This window comes from Amia ocellicauda, chromosome 12, assembly GCF_036373705.1.
Source record: "Amia ocellicauda isolate fAmiCal2 chromosome 12, fAmiCal2.hap1, whole genome shotgun sequence".
Taxonomy (NCBI): Eukaryota; Metazoa; Chordata; class Actinopteri; order Amiiformes; family Amiidae; genus Amia; species Amia ocellicauda.
In genome coordinates, this window is record NC_089861.1 from 25032696 (window position 1) to 25051364 (window position 18669).

Genomic DNA, 18669 nt, shown 5'->3' on the forward strand with positions numbered 1-18669 from the left:
ACCCCATCCACCGCAAAAACAGCCACTGTCACTGTCTCCCCTGGTACCTTGTTCACCCACCTCATAATGAGCCCATAAGGGCCTGTGAATCTTACCATGCCCCCCAACGCACAGTGTATTGGGGGTGTTAAGGGACCCTCTTATCGCAATGGGGGAGGGGGGGTGCTCTTCAGCTAGCAGACATGTGGCTAAAACCACTGCTCTTGAGTCTATATATTATTATTGTTGGGTTCACTTGGTAACTTTGTTGCTAGTTACCGTTACAATATATCATTAATGTCGGCAAATTAATTAATTCACTCTGATACACACTTCTAAAGCTACCATTTGGAGCCGGTTTACTTTCCATGTGTCAAGGATTGTCTACCTCCTAAAAGTCACACTGGACATATATCTACCGGACTGCAAAAACACCACCTTTTAATGAGGGGGGGACTCAACTGAGAGAGAGAGTTTGAGAAAGGGTTCTTTGGGGGTGGTTTGTATAGTGGCCTTCATTTGATTATTTTTCTCCACTTGCCAAAACCCCAGTCAAGTGTGTATTGCGCCCCGTCCCGCCCCGTCCCGCCCCGTCCCGGAACGCCATTGGCCAGGCCGCCGCGTCTCGTCCTCTGATTGGCTTATTCGAACAGGGTTTGTGACGCGCCGGGTCCCCAGCTGGCTCTCGTTTCAAAGCTACCGCCCGAAAAAAGCAGCTGATCGGGTTGTTTTAAATGCCGGCGCTGAAGCGGCTCTTTAAAAAGCTGCGCACAGGGGGCTTTCCGACGTGCCTGCGACGGGGTTGTGTCGGAACCAGACCGAGTCCTCGTTAGTTGTTGCTGATCCCCCTCTGGCCGGAGTGCACAAGCAGGACAGCCGCAGAGACGGACGTGAGCGCCATGATGTTTGACGACGACGAGGTTGGTTGTGTCTTGTATTGGTGCATTTCGTGCTTTCGTGCTTTCTGCATCTGTAATCCCCCAATCCCCCAGTCTGTGCAAAATTGCACCGGGCAGTGCGCTAGTAAACGCAACTTTGAATTGCATGCGCCCAATTGGTGGCTTTCCGTGGAGGCTGTTTTCCTGATGGGCACTTTAGATCTTGTTTAAATGTTTATACGACGCGTAGCTGCGTTAAAAAAAACGCGTGGGTGATTAAAGTGGGCGTCGTTTATGTACTCTTGTTCTGAAACTGATCTAAACAAAACCGTGTTTAAATATGGTGTAATGTGATTATCAGAGATGTAACTTACTCTGATGCGTGTTGCTTAGATACGGAATGCTTTCTTAATTGATTTCTTAATTAAACCATGCAATATAAGGCTCCATTATAGAATTAAGAGTTCGGTTGGAACAAAAATCAGCAGGGCAGGGGGGGGGTCTTCTAGGACTAGTTTGGGAACCCCTGTTCTAGAGAACTGCATTCAGACGCAGGGAAGATGTGTGTATGTGGTTGGTGTCCCTTTTCTCTCCGCTCCTTGATTTTTAGTCTAACCAGGTGCTGAAATGGGTGACTTAAACCCCCGTCTCCAGACTTCGAGGTGCGTTTGGTGTAACTGTACAGTCGTGCATATCTCTCTCTCTCTCTCAGGCCTCCGAGGACCTGCTGCTGTACCCATACTGTATGGAAGACGAGGAGATGGGCGATCTGCTATCCCCGGAAGGGGGAAGGGAAGAAGAGGAGGATGCGGCTCTGTGGCGGGCAGTGGGAGTGTGGGAGGGACAGGGACTCCGGGGTTCTTTGGCCGAGGCCCTGCTGCCCCTAGTGCGGTCCTTGCCCTCCCCCACCCCCTCCCTGGCACCTTGGCCCGGCTACCTGCGCTACAAGACGGAGCTGTGCAGCCGCTACGCCGAGACGGGCTGCTGCAAGTACGCTGGCCACTGCCAGTTCGCCCACGGCCTCCTGGATCTGCGGGTGCCCTCCCGCCACCCCAAGTACAAGACTGAGCTGTGCCGCTCCTTCCATACCTCCGGCTACTGCCAGTATGGCGCCCGCTGCCTGTTCGTGCACGCCCCCGAGGAGCAGCGCCGCCGGCCCCGGACCTCTCCCTGCTCCACCCCCTGCCGCACCTTCACCTCCTATGGCGTCTGCCCCTTTGGCGAGCGCTGCAACTTCATCCACGAGGAAGCGGGGAGTGAGGAGGAAGAGGTGACCGAGGGGAGGGAGGGCAAGGTGGCGGCGTCCCCTGCCCGAGCCTGGTGGCGGGCCGGTGGAAGTGGCGGCAGAGGAGAAGGGGACAAGAGGCCGCAGTCTGGCTGTCACTGGAAGCCCCGCCCCGCCCTGTGCCGCACCTTCATGTCCTTCGGCTTCTGTCTGTACGGCACCCGCTGCCGCTTCCAACACTCCCTGGCCAGCTCCTCGCCCCCGCCTACCCCCTCCTACGGCCTGGGTCTCTCCTGTGCCCCCCCGCCCCCCAGCAGATCCTCCTCCCCTACCTCGGACATCACCCTCCCCTCCTCCTCTTCTTCCTCTTCCTCCTCCTCTGCCCGGGCCACGCCGGACTACACCAGAGACTCCCTCAGCCCCCTTGTCCCCCGTGATCTGCTGGCCCACAATGCCTTCAGCTTTGCCAGCCAGCACCTTGGTGACCTGCTGCTGCCCCTGGCCTGGAGCCTCCAGCAGCTGGGCAGTGGCCAGCCTGGGAAATCTGGAGCCCTAGACCTGGGGGATCTGCCACTCTAGCCCCCTGCTTCTGATACCCAACTAGGCCTTTGACAAACTCCCAAACTGAGTTGTGCACTCTTCTCACCCCAGATATAAGCTATGGGTTTGGGGAATGTAGTAAGCTGCTTATAAACCAATGTTTTAATTTCCTTTGTAACTTAATAACTTAATCTTTCTTCAGTTGACCTCCTCTCTCCCCCTCTCCCCTCAGCTCTTTGACATCCTCTGCATGCAGTATCCATGCTTCAAGGGGCCTGGAGGCTTTAAATCGGCCACTGACCAGCCTCTGAACCCAGAATACAGCTGCATTGTTGTATAGGGAGCGGACTGCATGGAAGTGTGGTCTTAAACTCTAGTGCAGCGCTTCCCCATTTTGTTCTTGTAAGTGTGGCGAGAAGGGACCCAGACCTGGCCTGGCACCTGTCTCTCTACTGCAGTGATGGTTTCTGCCCCCCTGCCACACTCACCCCAGATCCGGAACTGTGCTCAATGTCCAGGCTACGTCTCTGTGGAGGATTTCATTCTATCCAGGGAAAAAGCCTGCTAGCTGCACCCAGGCAATACTCTGCCTCTCCTGTCCCACTGGGAAGTTTGAGCTGTTGGGACTTTTCCAGTGAAATGTATACAAGGAACTCCCCATATAATTTTGAGGGGATGGGTTAAGTCCAAACAAAGGTGATTTTGAGCTCTACTGTTAAGGTGTCGAAGTCCATGCTCAACTGGGATGGCAAACACTCTTGCAGGATGAGAGGGGGGTGGAAATGAGGGTTTGGAGTGCTGGTAGAGGCTGCTTCCAAGTAGTAGACCTCTTGCTGCCTGCAGTGCCTTCTGGGATGTTTGTATTCAAATTTGTTATTGTTTAATTGAGCTGCTTATTAGGGTTAATGGGGCAGTGGGTCCCAGTGTGTCCAGGAACTGGTGACTGTGAGAGAGGTGGTGGTGGTGTCTCCCCAGGGCAGCTCTTTTGCTCCTGGAAGGAAACTGGGTATTTCTGAGACTGACTGATGGGTTTTGCCTGGTTTGCTTTTGCTTTTTATTTATATTTTTATTTTAAAGGAAATTGTGGTGGAAATGCAATGTGTATTTATTGTGGTTTAACCCATGAATGAATTCTAGTATTTATGATTTTCTTTTTTTTTTAAACTCTTATTTAAGCATTTGTGTTTTTGTTTTTTAAACTGCCTGCTAAATATATTTTGTTGGCTAATAAACCACTAAAAACAAATAAAACTCCTGTTTTATTCAACATCAATAGAAACTTTCCTTTCACTATAAACCAACTCTCCAGGGCTGGTTCCAATACTTATAATTATTGCATAACTATCTGATAGGGGAGGTTAGACTGATTAGAAGGTTGTGCATATGTAACTACACACTGCACTGATGTGGGGGTTGCAATGGCTGCCTTCTAGTGCAAATTTGCGTAGATCTATCAAATTCCACCAATCCCATTGCCAGAGTCTGCTCTATACAAACCCGACCAATATGCATCTGTGTGTGTCCAATGGAGGTAGACCAGATGCATGAAGGTGTAGTTTAAAGCAAATTATGTGTGTGATCTACCTTCTCTTGGGGGGAGGGGGGCACAGGGGTGTCTAGATACCCTGCATGTCAGCGGTGGATGGACCCCTGATATTGTACAAACTGAAATCACATTATAGTCTGATATACTCGGCTATATAGTAGGTTTATTTATACCTATAGTAGGTTAGTATACCCACTCAGTACTAGAAGTGTTTTTTGCAAACTCCTCCAATACTGTCCTTTTCTGCACAGAGGGGTGTGGGATGGGCAGACCGTACAGGCGCTTCAATGCTAACGCCAGAGCTCTGGACTGAGTTACTACAACTCCCATAAGCCCCACTGCTTCCGGGGCGCAGCGCACTCTTCCCGTGATCCTCCGCCGTCGCGCACATCCGCTTCCGCAGCAGCGTCGCTCTCGTGTTTGTTGTCTCCGCGTTTGAGAGATGGCGACCGACGGACCGCCCGGCACCGAGCAAAATTCACCCGATCTCGCCGGCACGGTGGGCGCCCTGAACACATGGAGCTTACCGGAGCTGCAGGCCAAGCTGGCCGAGATAGGAGCCCCTAACATGGGTAAGGAAGGCCCGCGGTCCCCTGTAGATATAGCACGAAGCGCTAGAAATGTCCCCCCGGAGCAGATAGAGGCCTAGTGCGAAAGCCTCGGGGTCAAAGTAAGCTGTGTATCCGAGGATGCGGTGTGCAGACGCCGGTGAAACGCCGTTTCTGTGCAAATAAACTGCCACATGCCGCAGCATCAGCGGGAAAGCCTTGGTTTCCCAAGTTTCCCCGAAGACGCCATGTTTGTTTTTGCTGTAATGAGCGTTATTAGCAGGCGAGGCGTCGGCGCACACAATGCCACAAACTTGTTAAAAGTGGCTGTTCTGAAATGTGAACTGTTTTTTTTGTCTCTCCCTCTCTAATAACAACAATCTCACTATATCTTTTCTTCTAGGCCCCAGAGAGGAGCTGATAGAGAGACTGAAAGGGATCATGCAGGTCTGTCTATTTCTTTATATGTATATTCATCTACTTTTTGAACCCTTGGGAACAGACCATTTCTGAGGCGTGTGTGTGCAATAACCTGCACTCTTATACCTGATAGTAGAGCAACTCAATTTTACCATGGGCCATATGATAACTTAACGTTTCATTTCAAGGCAGCATAAATATTTCTTTGTCCCTATTTGTAATCATTCACTGTTGTGAATTCAAGGTTCGCCGCTCTATAAAATGAAATGCATTTTTAGAATTGTGATTAATCTTTAAAACCTACAATTATTAAAAATGCACATCTTACCTAAATGCTGCTCTGAGGCGGTTCAGTTGTTGGGGAGACCTGACACCTTTTTCGTGATCTCCAGACTGGAGTGGAGATGCCTGTCATTCAGTCGTGAATTTGGGGGAATTTGTTGAGCTTTATCAGTGAAGTGTGTCATTGCACTGCATTTCGATCAGTTCCATCTGAATGTCCTTTGGAGCTTTGTTCGTTCACATCAACACCAGACAGGTTGGAGAAAAGCTGGAAACTAAATTGCTGTTTGTTAAAATCCGAGAAGCAGCGCTCATTCTTTTTACACAGCAATCCAGCACTTGCAATAATGATGTTTGGGAGAGAATGAGATTGCTTGGACAAATGGAATAGGTTTCCTACCTGCATTTGTTTCCCCCACAAACGTAATTTAAGCTGAAATGTCACACATCTCTTAAAACCGGTTTACTGCCCTGTAGCTTCACGTTAAAGGTGTTAAGATGCTCAGTTACATCACAGAGAAATGCAAGATCGCACAGACAGCTTTCATCCTAGCTCTGATATGTCTCCCTTTGTTTTGCAGATAGTCTGATTTCTTCCCATAGTTCAGTGTGATCAAGCAAAGCGCCGTATTCAATGTTAAGCTCCATCTGTGATCAAACCCACTAATTTCTCCCACAGCAACTTAATTCGGTTCACGCATCTCTCGACTTGATGAAATGTCATTTGCTGTGGTGGTGCCGTGCATTGCTACAACTTCCAAGAGGTCTTCAGTAACATTTAAATCTGGATTTGACCCCCTGAGTGCTCTCGTCAACAGAAAGCGAGAATACAGTGAAATCACTAGCTTTTTCGGCTAGCTGGTCCTTGAGATGAGCAGCTAGGTCATCTACTCTCTCGGCTACGGTATTTTGTGTGAGACTGACATTTGCAAACAAATGCTTTTTGTCCGGACACACTTAAAACATATGATTCTTTAAATAAAGCACCTCAGAAAATGGCCTTTCTTCTGAGACAATGTAACTTGCTTTAACTTCAGCCTCACTTTTATTTTCCCCTTTTGAATATGGTCTGCTGTAGGTCAAGACTTCTTATTTTTAATTCAGCCACTTTGTGCAGGCTTTGCTCTTGCGCCAAACACCCATATTTTTTGTGTGTTTAGTCTCTCAGTGCTGCCGTATATTTAAATATTTAATCACAGCTAAACTCTCCTTACAAACGAGGCATACAGGTTTTAAACTCTGCTCCACAAACAAATATTCACATTCCCACTCCCACCTTTCCTGAAACACTCAGAAAGTTTGCTAAAAGAACAGGAATGTGGAAAGTTAATGTATCTAATGATTAGCTGTTACAGTCCTACCTCATGTCAATGACATTCAAAATGGCTGAATGGAAATGTATTTTTCACACGCAATTTCTTAATTCACAAGCTGTTGTTGGCCTAATTTACTTAATGAGAAATTACCTTTACAGGGGCCGGATTAAAAACATTGGGGCTCTGTATTCGGCCCGTGGGCCGTAAGTTTGACATCCCTGCAGTAGAGTGACACACTGTGTGTGTGAACTGATTTATTCCCGCACAGGGTTTTCAGTGTCTTAAAGTGTGGTTGTGGGTGACTGGGTAATAGAGACACAGGACTCAATGTGGCATTCTCGTGTGTGTGTGTGTCTGTGTGGCACTCTTGCCCTGTGTCTCAGTGCATCTGTGTGGCGCTCTGTATCTGGTGTGTGGGAGACTGCTGCAGTGTGATATTGTCTTTTGTGTTGCAGACTGGAATGATGCTGAACAAGCCCCCCATGCAGCCGCCCCCCATGCAGCCGCCCCCCATGCAGCCTCCCCCCATGCAGCCTCCCCCCATGCAGCCTCCCCCCATGCAGCCGCCCCCCATGCAGCCTCCCCCCATGCAGCCTCCCCCCATGCAGCCTCCCCCCATGCAGCCTCCCCCCATGCAGCCTCCCCCCATGCAGCCTCCCCCCATGCAGCCGCCCCCCATGCAGCCGCCCCCCATGCAGCCGCCCCCCATGCAGCCTCCCCCCATGCAGCCTCCCCCCATGCAGCCGCCCCCCATGCAGCCGCCCGAGGGAGAGAAGGCTGCCCCTCTAACTCCCCAGGTGAGTCACACCCACTACATAAACAATACAGTACATTATAGATAATGACAATAATAGTAATAATAAAACCAACAATAATAATAAATCCCCCTCTCCTGGCAGATGCCTGCCCTGCCCATGCCCCCCATGCCCATGCCCCTGCTGCCTGGCATGCTGGGGATGATGCGCCCACCTGCACCTGGTATGAGGCTGCCCATGATGGAGCCGCCCGGCCTGTCTCAGGAAGAGCACCTCAAGATGGCGCAGCAGAGAGCGGCCATCATGATGCACCAGGAAGAGAGGTCCAAGCAGCAGCAGCAGCAGCAGCAACCTCCACCACCACCACCACCACCACCCCCACAGCAGCAGCAGCAGCAGCAGCAGCAGCAACAACAACAACAACAACCACCACAACAGCAGCAGCAGCAACAGCAGCAGCAGCAACAACAGCAACAACAGCAACAGCAGGTACAGACAGGGCAGTGAGGCTCCCGCCGGCGGGCAGAGCTGTGCAGGGTGACCCATGTGCCAGTGCTAGTTTAGTGGCCAGGCTTGGCATAGGTCTGCGGTCCTGTACAGGGGATCGTCTGAAAACGGCTTGACTGGAAGATACACGCTGAACAGCTCTGTAGAGGACTTAAGAAAATGTAATGGTCGGGTTATTGCCATCTCTAATGCAAGTGCCACAATGACATCATCAACAAGTGTCACATGTGCAGCGCAAGAGAATGACCAGTGACAGCAGGTTCAGAATAATTGTCGAAGAGCCTGCATATGTACACGTGTACACACATATACACACACACATATATACAGCTCTGAAAAAAATGTAGACCACTGCAAAAATTATCAGTTTCTCTGGTTTTACTATTTATAGGTATGTGTTTAGGTAAAATGAACATTTTTGTTTTATTCTATTTCTTCCAAATACAAATATGAATGGAATGGAATGGCTGCCATACATGTAGAGATGCTGATTTAAGAACAATTTGCAGTGGTTTCTTAATTTTTTTTCCAGAGCTGATATGTGTGTGTATTAAATACAGTGTATATATGTGCGCGAGTTATTTGCTGGGTTTGGTCAGAGAAGGCATAATCGTGCATCACACATTAATATTATGCTATTTGTTTTAATTGAGTTTTAATCTGTCCATCCACCATTTATTGAATATCACAGTGAATTTGATCGCAGCAGTGCTGTTGCACAATCCACAGAGTGATGTGCTACGAATTGCAACCAGGAATGATTAGTTAAGGATGTCTACAATTTAAAAGAGACAGAGCTGTGATTATAACTAAACATTTGTGTATACATAATAATTTCATTTTAATGCTTACATTATAATATCAAGCAATGGTTTATTGAACTCTTCCATTATTGAGGCAAACTGCGATCCTGAGAAGCTCCCTAATCAACCTGCTGCTCTCGTCACGGTTCAAACGATCGTGGCTTCTGGAAGTTGAAAGCTGAATGGATTATCATTGTATTGACAGTTATCGTATAAATATTAAATATGAAAATATTTAATCTCTTGTGCTGCATCCGGTGTTAGAGCCCCTTTACAGCACCGATTTTGATTAAACAAAATACAATGACCAAGGGGAGTACCGGAGCCCTTGTGTCCAACGGGGGTTTCTAGTGCCATGATGCAGTACACTGGGGTGCCTGTGGTAGTGCCTTGTGATATGTTGGGGTGGTTATTTTTGAGATGAGGGGGTACGAAGGTGTGTGCTTAAGGAGCGTGTTTGGTGAAATACTCAGTCACTCGGCAACCTCATGTCTTTCCAGGCCGAGACTCGAGCCATGGAGGAGAAGATGAAAGAGCAGGAGCTCCTGGAGCAACAGAAGAGGGTGAGAGCACCTCGGCATGTGTGTGACAGTGTGACCGTTCATGAATGTGTGCTTTCCACTCCTCTATACCCCCTCCCCTCCATACACGTACGTAATACATCTCTCTCCTCCCAGGCGGCGGTGCTGCTGGAGCACGAGAGGCAGCAGGGCCTGGTGACACTGCAGCAGGGCAGCCCCCGGGGACCAGAGCCAGGGCCTCGCCCAGCCATGCTGCCCATGCCACCCATGCCTCAGATGCCACAAATGCCGCAGATGCCCCAGATGAACCCCATGAGAGGTGAGCCCTCTTTCCCTGTGGACACAACACCCCTGGCCCCACTTGTCCCCCCTCCTGCAGAAAGCCACTCTCCTCTAAATCCAGGAGGCGTGTTTGTGAACAAATTCAATCAGTGTTTGTCAGGCGGACGAAACATGTTTGTCACCATAAGAATTAAATGCTAACTTGAATTAATTTAAAACCATTTGTTTATTTACATTTTCACTGGCATGTGTTGATGGGGGTGTGGGGGGGTGAGGAGGTCACCTCGCCCCCAGGCTGCGGTAATGGGCGGCGATGCTGTGTGGCCCCTGACCGCGTGTGTCCGCTGTGCGTCTGCCTCTGCTTGGCTTGTTTTTCACTCTCCCGCTCTTTTTCAACAGATGGGGGCTCTTTTCGTGTCTTTGCAGGCATGGTCAACAACCCCCCCCCACCACCACCGGGGATGTCGGTGGTGCAGCTCCCAGGACAGAGGCAGCGAGGGCCCCCCCCGCCCCCTGGGGAGGACATGCGAGAGGTATTGGACACCCACTAATGTACACACACTCGCACACTTCAACCCCATTCACACTGAAATGCCAGCACAATGCAGGCAACTTTGTTCCTGATGCACACCCATTCACACTGGCTTTGCATGCGGCGAATTCACACACAACACAGGAATTGCCGGCAAGACCGCTACAGAAGCATGTGGATTTGAGAGAGGAGACACACACCCATATTCTGCACGTGTTTGTACAAATTCAATCATTTCCCTGTTTTGCCTTTTTCCTTCCACTGTGTTACTGGGCTGTTGGTTCTAACCAGGGCGCCGGTTTGGTCTGACTCACTGGAAAGAGCTAGTCAGGAGGGAAATACAAACGATATGTCCATCTAGGTGCGTTTAAAACCAGTTCATCAGTTGTATGGTTGTGTGTTTGCGGTGTGGTCACTGCACCCAGCGGTCACAGATCATTTAAGCCAGTGAACCCAGTATGAGACTCGGCTCTTGGTTCATGGTCGCGAGACGAGATGCGTTGTGTTCGATCTTGATACACTGCAGCAAGGTTAAATCAACTAAAATAAATGAGAACATTGTATGTATATCTATATCTACCAAAAGTCTGGGATTGCAGATCTGCAAATTGATCGATTGCACAAACCAACTTTTTATTTTGAAGTTTGAAATTACTGCCTTAAAATCGAATTAAATAACTCAAAACAAACTACAGTCAGCATCACTGTAATGCAGTCTAATAACACGTTTGCCTGTATAGAGAGATTTTGTATGATTTATTGGTATATAACTTCTGATGTGTGACAATAGTTAGCATTATATGTCACTCATGGACACTCAGAATTGCTGCGAGTTCTTTGTCAAGGATGGCTTATCCTGGTTGTGTTGTGTTCAAAACGTGACAATGCTCCCCTGTTCTGATCGGTTACGACAGTTTGGCAACGCACTGCGGTGATGACACCATTACGTGACGTGTTATAAAACAACATTCCTAATCCTGCTCCACTCACACAGACCCATTGCTGGAAAAGTGCTGGCATTTAGACTCGGTCCCGAGGTGGAGAATTGCTGGTGTTTAAATGCCGTCTTAGACCCTTTCACACATACCTTGCCGGCAGCAAGATGCCATGAAAAGGGCTGCATAAGTTTCCATGTGAATGGGGCTTAACACACACACACGCACACGCACACACTTAAACTAATGTCTGTCGCTGTGTGGCAGGTGGAAGACGGTGGCATTGGCCCCAAGATCCCACAGGTCCTGGAGAAGATCCTGCAGCTGAAGGAGATGAGACAGGAGCAGCTGAGCACCGTGCTGCCTGGTGAGTGGGGGGGTGTCCAGGGTGTGGCGTGGTGAACACTAGAGGGAGCCGGCTGCCCTGTCTGTTGCTTGAGATGTTAATTCAGAAAGCTTTTTCTTCAGCAACAATGTGCACTCTACTAAACGGTGCACAATCATATATATGTGCAGAACAGATGCACAAAACTTTCCATCTTGCTTGATTGTAAAGGAAGAACAGAGATGCCAAGCGACCTTCTCATTCATTCTCTCTCTCTCTCTCTCTCAGAAGAGGAGGAGGGCGGAGAGCAGGAGGGCATGCTGGGCGCCGGTACTTTGTCAGAGAACGAGGAGGAGGACTCATCCGTGTCCAAGAAGGATGTGAGTCTGCCCCTTCGTTTTGTTTCTGGTTGACTATGGAGGACGTGGTGGCAGGCTTCGTGTAGGGGTGGACACGGCTGCTGTCCAGTTTGGTCCTGTACGGGTGGACACAGGTGCTCTTTTGCTGTTTTGCACTCACTCCCTCTCTCTCCCCCGCCCTGCAGAAAAGCCGCAAGCGCCGGAACAGGAAGAAGAAGAAGAAGAAGACTGGCAAGGCGGCAGGGGTGGAGGAGAAGAAGGTGGGGGAGGTGAATGGAGAGGCAGAGGGGGAGAAGGTCAAGGAGAGCGAGCCAGAAGTGGAGATTGAATACATCACGGAGGAGCCTGAGATCTATGACCCCAACTTCATCTTCTTCAAGAGGATCTTCGAGGCCTTTAAGGTTAGAGCAGGAGGAGATGGGAGGGTACAGTAGGGTTGGGGGTGGTCTGCATCGGGGTGTCTGTCAGTGTGGGAGAGACGCACTAAAGAGAGTGACGGGGGGGTGTGGTCTTGTCTCGCGCAGCTCACGGATGACGTGAAGAAGGAGAAGGAAAAGGAGCCGGAGAAGGCAGAGAAGCTGGAGGCCATGGCGGTGAAGAAGAAGGGCTTTGAGGAGGAGAAGAAAGACAGCGATGACAGCGATGAGGTGAGATGTGTGCTGATTGGTTTTTTTTTTATTTTTTTTTTAGTCACTGTTTTTTTTTTTTCCTGCTCTAGTCTGTAGGCCGTCACTGATTGGTCTGTGTTTTTTCTTTGTTCTTCCCCAGGAAGCCCGGCCGGACGTTCCCAAGATGTCCAAGAAGAAGTTGCGCAGGATGAACCGGCTGACTGTGGCCGAGCTCAAGCAGGTGGGTGGCCGTGAGACCTTTTGGCCTTTGTCCCCGTCCTTGCTGCAGTCTGTCTGTGATGCCAATCCTGCGTCGGTGGTCCTGCTCGGTTTAGTTCCTGTCTGTCTGTATGTTAGATATCCATAGACCTGTATGCGTTCAATGAATGACCCTGATTCCCCCGCCCCAGCTCGTGGCCCGCCCAGACGTGGTGGAGATGCACGACGTGACGGCCCAGGAGCCGCGGCTGCTGGTGCACCTGAAGGCCACTCGCAACACGGTTCCCGTGCCTCGCCACTGGTGCTTCAAGAGGAAGTACCTGCAGGGCAAGAGGGGTATCGAGAAGCCGCCCTTCGAGCTGCCTGAATTCATCAAGAGGACTGGCATCCAGGAGATGAGGGAGGCCCTGCAGGAGAAGGTGTGGAGGGGGGGAGAGGATGAGGGGAAGGGAGGGAGAGAGGTGGGTGGAAGGAGGGAGAGGGAGAAAAAAGAAAGTCAAATGTATAGAAGAAGAGGAGAATGAGGGAGAGGGTGATGGGAGAATAAGAAGGGGTGAGCACCGGGGAGAACACTGGAGGTTTTTTGTGTGTGTTGCGAGGAGGGGGCTGGGGTGGCATTACCCACAGTCTGACCGCTGTCGTGGCCTTGCAGGAGGAAGCCAAGACCATGAAGACCAAGATGCGGGAGAAGGTGCGGCCCAAGATGGGCAAGATCGACATCGACTACCAGAAGCTGCACGACGCCTTCTTCAAGTGGCAGATCAAGCCCAAGCTCACCATCCATGGGGACCTGTACTACGAGGTGAGGGGCGGGGGGGTTGTTGGGAAGGGGTGGTTGTGGCTCAGATGGAGGACGGGGAGGTAGTGAATGCTGGGAAGGTGGTAAAATACGGTTTTATTGGTATAAGTATTTTACAAATCAATAATAAAAACATTCAAAACAAATTTTAATACTTATGATTAAAAAAAATTAAAATCAATTCCTAAAATCACTTAATTTTTTTTTTTTAAATCTTAATGGGATTAAAAAACAAAATCTGGAAACTCAATTAACATGTGCATATAACAATAAAACAACTTGTGAGTAAAGCAAAACTGCAAACCAACAAAAGGGTCAAATACATTGAAAATAACTGAAAATGCACCGGACAAAGCAAAAAACAAATAAAACGATAAAATAAACAAACCAAAACAGTCCAATGCATTTAAAATTAAAATCCAAACGGCCAATGTATTTGACAAAAGAAAAAAACAGAACAAAACCAACCAAATACCCAAACAACTAGTGCTTTAAAATCAACTAAATCTTTAAAAACAGTTAATTCATTTTTTAAGTCATTTTTTAAAACCAATCTTTTCATAAAAAAAGGTTAAAAGATCTTGGGTTGGTGGTAAAGGGGGAGGAATGGATGGGTTGCTTTTAGTCTTGGTGTGAGCTATGGGAAAACTGGAACTTATGCACTGTCCTCCCTCTCTCTCTCTCTCGATCAGGGTAAGGAGTTTGAGACCCGACTGAAGGAGAAGAAGCCGGGCGACCTCTCTGACGAGCTCCGGATCGCTCTGGGGATGCCAGTGGGGCCAGTAAGGAAATCTCTGTCCCAGTCCCTATTGTTACAGATAGCGTCTCCATGCAGCCCACCTCTGCTGTGTGCGGGTGTCCACAGGGGGCGGGGGGTGTCCAAAAGAGACCTGCTGCTGTGTCCAGTTTAATTTTAAAACCATTAAACCTATCTTTTCCTCTCCAGAACTCTCACAAGGTGCCCCCCCCTTGGCTCATCGCCATGCAACGATACGGACCACCCCCTTCCTACCCCAACCTCAAGATCCCCGGGCTCAACTCCCCCATCCCAGAGGTCAGTGCGGAAGGGGAGGGCGACATTGTTCATGTTGCGTCCTGTAGAGTTCGGTTTGCTTGACTGTACAGCTGGAAAACGTATTGAGGTGTGGCTGTGTGTGTGTAGTTTGTATATGTGTGTGTTTGTATGTTTATAATTGTGTGTGTGCGTGCCTGTGTCTCGTGGCCACTAACCCTTTCCTCTCCTGGTAGGGCTGCTCATTCGGGTACCACGCCGGCGGCTGGGGCAAGCCCCCCGTGGATGAGACCGGGAAGCCGCTGTACGGAGACGTGTTCGGCACCAACACCGGGGACTTCCAGGTAAAGCCAGAACCGGGCCTCCCACCTGCGGGGCCAGCCGGGGAGGGGGTAGTCAGGGTGGGCCGCGACTCGACATACAGACGTTTAAAGCGTTTAGCCTGGGACCGAGGCCCGGACAGCCAGGTGAGATCGTGCTGCTGTAGTGTCCGACGTAGTGTAGTGTCTGACGTGACTGGGTTGTGTCTCCGTCCAGGCGAAGACAGAGGAGGAGGAGGTGGACCGGACGCCCTGGGGGGAGCTGGAGCCCTCTGATGAAGAGTCATCCGAGGAAGAGGAGGAGGAGGAGAGTGACGAGGACAAACCAGACGAGACGGGCTTCTTCACCCCTGCCGACAGGTAACTCTCTCTCTCGCACACACATTCTACTCTTGTACCTTAAGCTGTAATGCATACATACACATTTTTCTACATTGAATTACAGCGAATTGGTTTGTGATCGTATGGTAAAGGTCACACTGGATAACCTGTCTCTGTCACTGTCTCTGTCTCTATCCTTCTCTGTCCGTCCATCCGTCGGTCCCAGTGGGTTGATCACCCCAGGAGGGTTCTCGTCGGTGCCAGCTGGCATGGAGACCCCAGAGCTGATTGAGCTGAGGAAGAAGAAGATCGAGGAGGCCATGGACGGGTGAGTGTGTGGACGGAAGGGAGGCTCCTCTTACGATTGACTCTTCTTAGCGTGTGGTTGTGTGAAGTTGTTTTGGCGTGCGATTGCATTGCACTGATGTGTTTCTCACGGCCCTGCAGGAATGAGACGCCCCAGCTGTTCACCGTGCTGCCGGAGAGGAGGACGGCCTCAGTGGGTGCGGCCATGATGGCGTCAACGCACATCTACGACGTGTCGGGGGTGAGAACGCAGTTGTCTGTCTGTGTGTGTGTGTCTCCGTCAGTGTCAATCTGTCGGGCAGTCCCTGTCCCTGTCCCTGTCCTCTAACTCTCTCCCCTCCCCCAGGCACTGAGCGGGCGGAAGGCAGTGGGCTCCCAGGAGACGCAGGGCGTAGAGGTGGCCCTGGCCCCCGAGGAGCTGGAGCTCGACCCCATGGCCATGACTCAGAAGTACGAAGAGCACGTGCGGGAGCAGCAGGCCCAGGTGGAGAAGGAGGACTTCAGCGACATGGTGGCTGAGCACGCGGCCAAGCAGAAGGTACTAAGAGCGCCGGGGAGCTGCCCCTTTGTCCCGACACAGATCTCTTATACACGGGTTACACACGCATCTTTACAGTGCGTCTGTTGCATTGTTTAAAAACTACAACCGCAGCAAATCTAAACATTCACCACCCCTCGTCTCGGTCTGAAGTGGTTTGGCCCTGGACGGGAGGTGATTGACCTTCTGTTTCTTAAATACCCAGAATTCCATACATAATGAAGATTCTGGAATGTTTAGAGAGGGTGTGGCCTGATTGGGCGGTTTCTCGTACGCTGTGTATGAGTGAATCATCTGCAGAGCTGACATTTTTTGGCCGCGGGGTGGGGGGTTGGGGGGGTGTGCCGCATTCCGGAGCTTTACACTCGCTCTGGATGCTGATGCAGTATGAACAAACACGCAAAAAACGCAAATATGCAAAAGCTGAAGACACTGAGACTCAGCATTTTACCACCCAAAACAGCAAATTTAAAACGAGCCACCTGGGTTGCGTAAGCTGATCTCTGCTGCTGAGTCCGCTGCTCTCCGGCTCTGACCCTGCGCTGGGTCACCGTGTGCCTGTGTGGATCGGAGGAAAGTGGGTGGATCTTGTGTAAATTGATTCAATGAGACTTGACCAAAACCTGAACCTGAATGTGTCTCTCCCCTCTGCAGCAGAAGAAGAGGAAAGCCCAGCCCCAGGACACCAGAGGAGGGGCCAAGAAATACAAGGAGTTCAAGTTTTAATCCGGAGAGAGGGCTGAGGAGGAGGTCCTACGAGGATACAGTCAATCGTCCCTTCTGTCCACCCATCCACTCAACCCCCCACCACCCCTTTTTTAAGAAAAAATAAATAAAGACGAGACGGAGGGAGAAAACAAAACAAAACAAAAATTGTATGAAGGCAGAGAGTTCTGCCCCCCCCTTGGAAGCTTACTGGCAAATATCTTCTTTTAGAGTTTTTGTTTCTTTTCGTTTTGTTTTTTGTAAATAAAGTACCAGTCTAGACTGACTTGTGTGTCTGGTGTCCGTGTATGACCCTGAACTGGATGGAGCCGTCACGGCAAACGCAGAGAAGGATGTTTGAAGGATTTCGTTTTTTTGCCTGTGTTTAGGTTCATGCGGGCGTGTGGGGCAGATGTCGAGATGAAAGATTTCCCCCTAAACAAATCTATTGAGAGAGGGCATGAGACTGCTTTGATGGGTTGAGGGACAGGTAGTTCAAAAGATATACATCTCTAGACACAGAATCTATCTCTCAAATCTTGATCGAGAATTGCAGGGAAATTGCTCTGGGAATGTTGCCAATCGCCAACTGATAAGTGCAGTTTATTGACAGGAGGGAGGACCTGCCCGAGGTGTCCTGACAGAGGTGCTGGCGGGCCAGAGCGGCTTTAATTGGGGACTCGCTCTCGTACACTTGCTCTTCACTCCCTCGCTTTTCCTCACTCCCTCCTGTCTCGGAGCAGGCAGGCTTAAGTCAGTGGATCACCTGACGGCCGGGCAAATAGTGACCCAGATTAGATAGCACAGGCAGCTGCCCACACTCTGCGACACCGGCACCTCCGGGTACCAGGTTCACGCAGACTGACCCGCCAGCACACGGGTCCCTGATCGCGGAGACACTCGCTGGAGCCGACACACCCACTGTGTCCCTGGCACTGAGTGTGTCTCTCATTCTCTCCGTACTCGAGTGACCTTAACTGCTAGTCCCAGGCTGTAGACCACAATCCTTCACGTTTTAAGTGTCAACTCCAGACGAGGGATGTGAAACCCAGTCTAGATCCGTCCTTACGCACTGGCTGGAAACAATACCTGCATCGGAGACCCCGAGTCCACAGTCGGATTGACAAACACTCAACTTGCGTCTGTGTGGAATTAAAACACTCATCTTAGACCTTATTAGTGAATCAACTCATCATGAGGCGTTTGGTGGGATGAAATGAAAATATCCCTTTCTAAAAATACCAGCCACCCAGCTTGTGTTTTTATAAGCAGTCACTAGCGACGATATCCCCCCTATGCCACCTCATTTGACATGCATTTAATTTTTTATGACACATAATATGCGTTATGTGTAGTTTATGTGCGACGTTTTGTATCTATCACGTGTCCCAGGTGAGAGGATCATGATTGGCAGGGCGGATGCCCCGCCACACACACACAAACACATACATACACACCCTTCGACGTTGGTGTACTTGAAATGAGAGGCTGTTTTATTTCTTGATTCTTTGGAGGCGAGAGAGAGATTCCTATTGAAGACCCGTCCAATTAATCAATTAAAAGAAGCCCATTAGGATGCACTGTATGGATGATGTCAGTAGCACTAGATGCGCAGGTACGTCCTGTGCGTCATCACGGTAATGAACAGCCGCCTGCGGGATCGATGCGTCCGCGCAGTTTCCAGGCATATTGAATGCGAAACGCGTCCAAAGTGCGGCTGCCATCGATTGTTCACTGCGCCGGAAAATGATTATAAAACGCACAGTGGGTTTTCACAATAAGGTTAGGCTATACGGCTATTATATATGCGGCGGGCCCAAAAGTCCCGCTGTCTAATGTCTATCGATTTTTCTTTGTCATTAAAACTCAACATTGTTCTATGCCAGTGGTTTTCAAACCGGTCCTGCAGTACCCCCTGCCCTGCTGCTTTTTGTTCCAACTGAGGTCTTAATTGCTTAATTGAATCCTTAATTGCCCTAACACAGCAATATACCATTCAATTAAGCAATTAAGACCTATGTTGGAACATAAACCTGCAGGGCAGAGGGAACTCCAAGACCGGTTTGAAAACCCCTGTTCTAGGCTGTA

The 18669-nt window shown here is 49.9% G+C and overlaps 2 protein-coding genes across 3 annotated transcripts; both read left to right on the plus strand.

Annotated features, from left to right (window-relative positions):
- The first annotated feature begins 699 nt into the window (after positions 1-699).
- On the plus strand, positions 700-2971 carry cth1 (cysteine three histidine 1). The gene is made up of 2 exons (XM_066718948.1): positions 700-899; positions 1570-2971. The coding sequence occupies exons 1-2, from the start codon at positions 879-881 to the stop codon at positions 2659-2661; spliced, it is 1113 nt and encodes a 370-aa protein (XP_066575045.1). The 5' UTR covers positions 700-878; the 3' UTR covers positions 2662-2971.
- Positions 2972-4565: 1594 nt separating this feature from the next.
- Positions 4566-16867, plus strand: sf3b2 (splicing factor 3b, subunit 2). Of its 2 annotated transcripts, none has more exons than XM_066718950.1 (22): positions 4566-4740; positions 5120-5163; positions 7190-7531; positions 7634-7978; positions 9300-9362; positions 9477-9639; positions 10002-10135; positions 11337-11436; positions 11683-11774; positions 11939-12154; positions 12278-12400; positions 12522-12602; positions 12772-12999; positions 13233-13382; positions 14072-14161; positions 14326-14433; positions 14628-14735; positions 14929-15071; positions 15259-15360; positions 15480-15579; positions 15685-15876; positions 16531-16867. In XM_066718950.1, the coding sequence occupies exons 1-22, from the start codon at positions 4611-4613 to the stop codon at positions 16600-16602; spliced, it is 3126 nt and encodes a 1041-aa protein (XP_066575047.1). In that variant the 5' UTR covers positions 4566-4610; the 3' UTR covers positions 16603-16867. The 2 variants fall into 2 exon arrangements, with proteins under 2 accessions (XP_066575047.1, XP_066575048.1); XM_066718951.1 differs by having other exon boundaries at positions 10029-10135.
- Positions 16868-18669: the final 1802 nt, after the last annotated feature.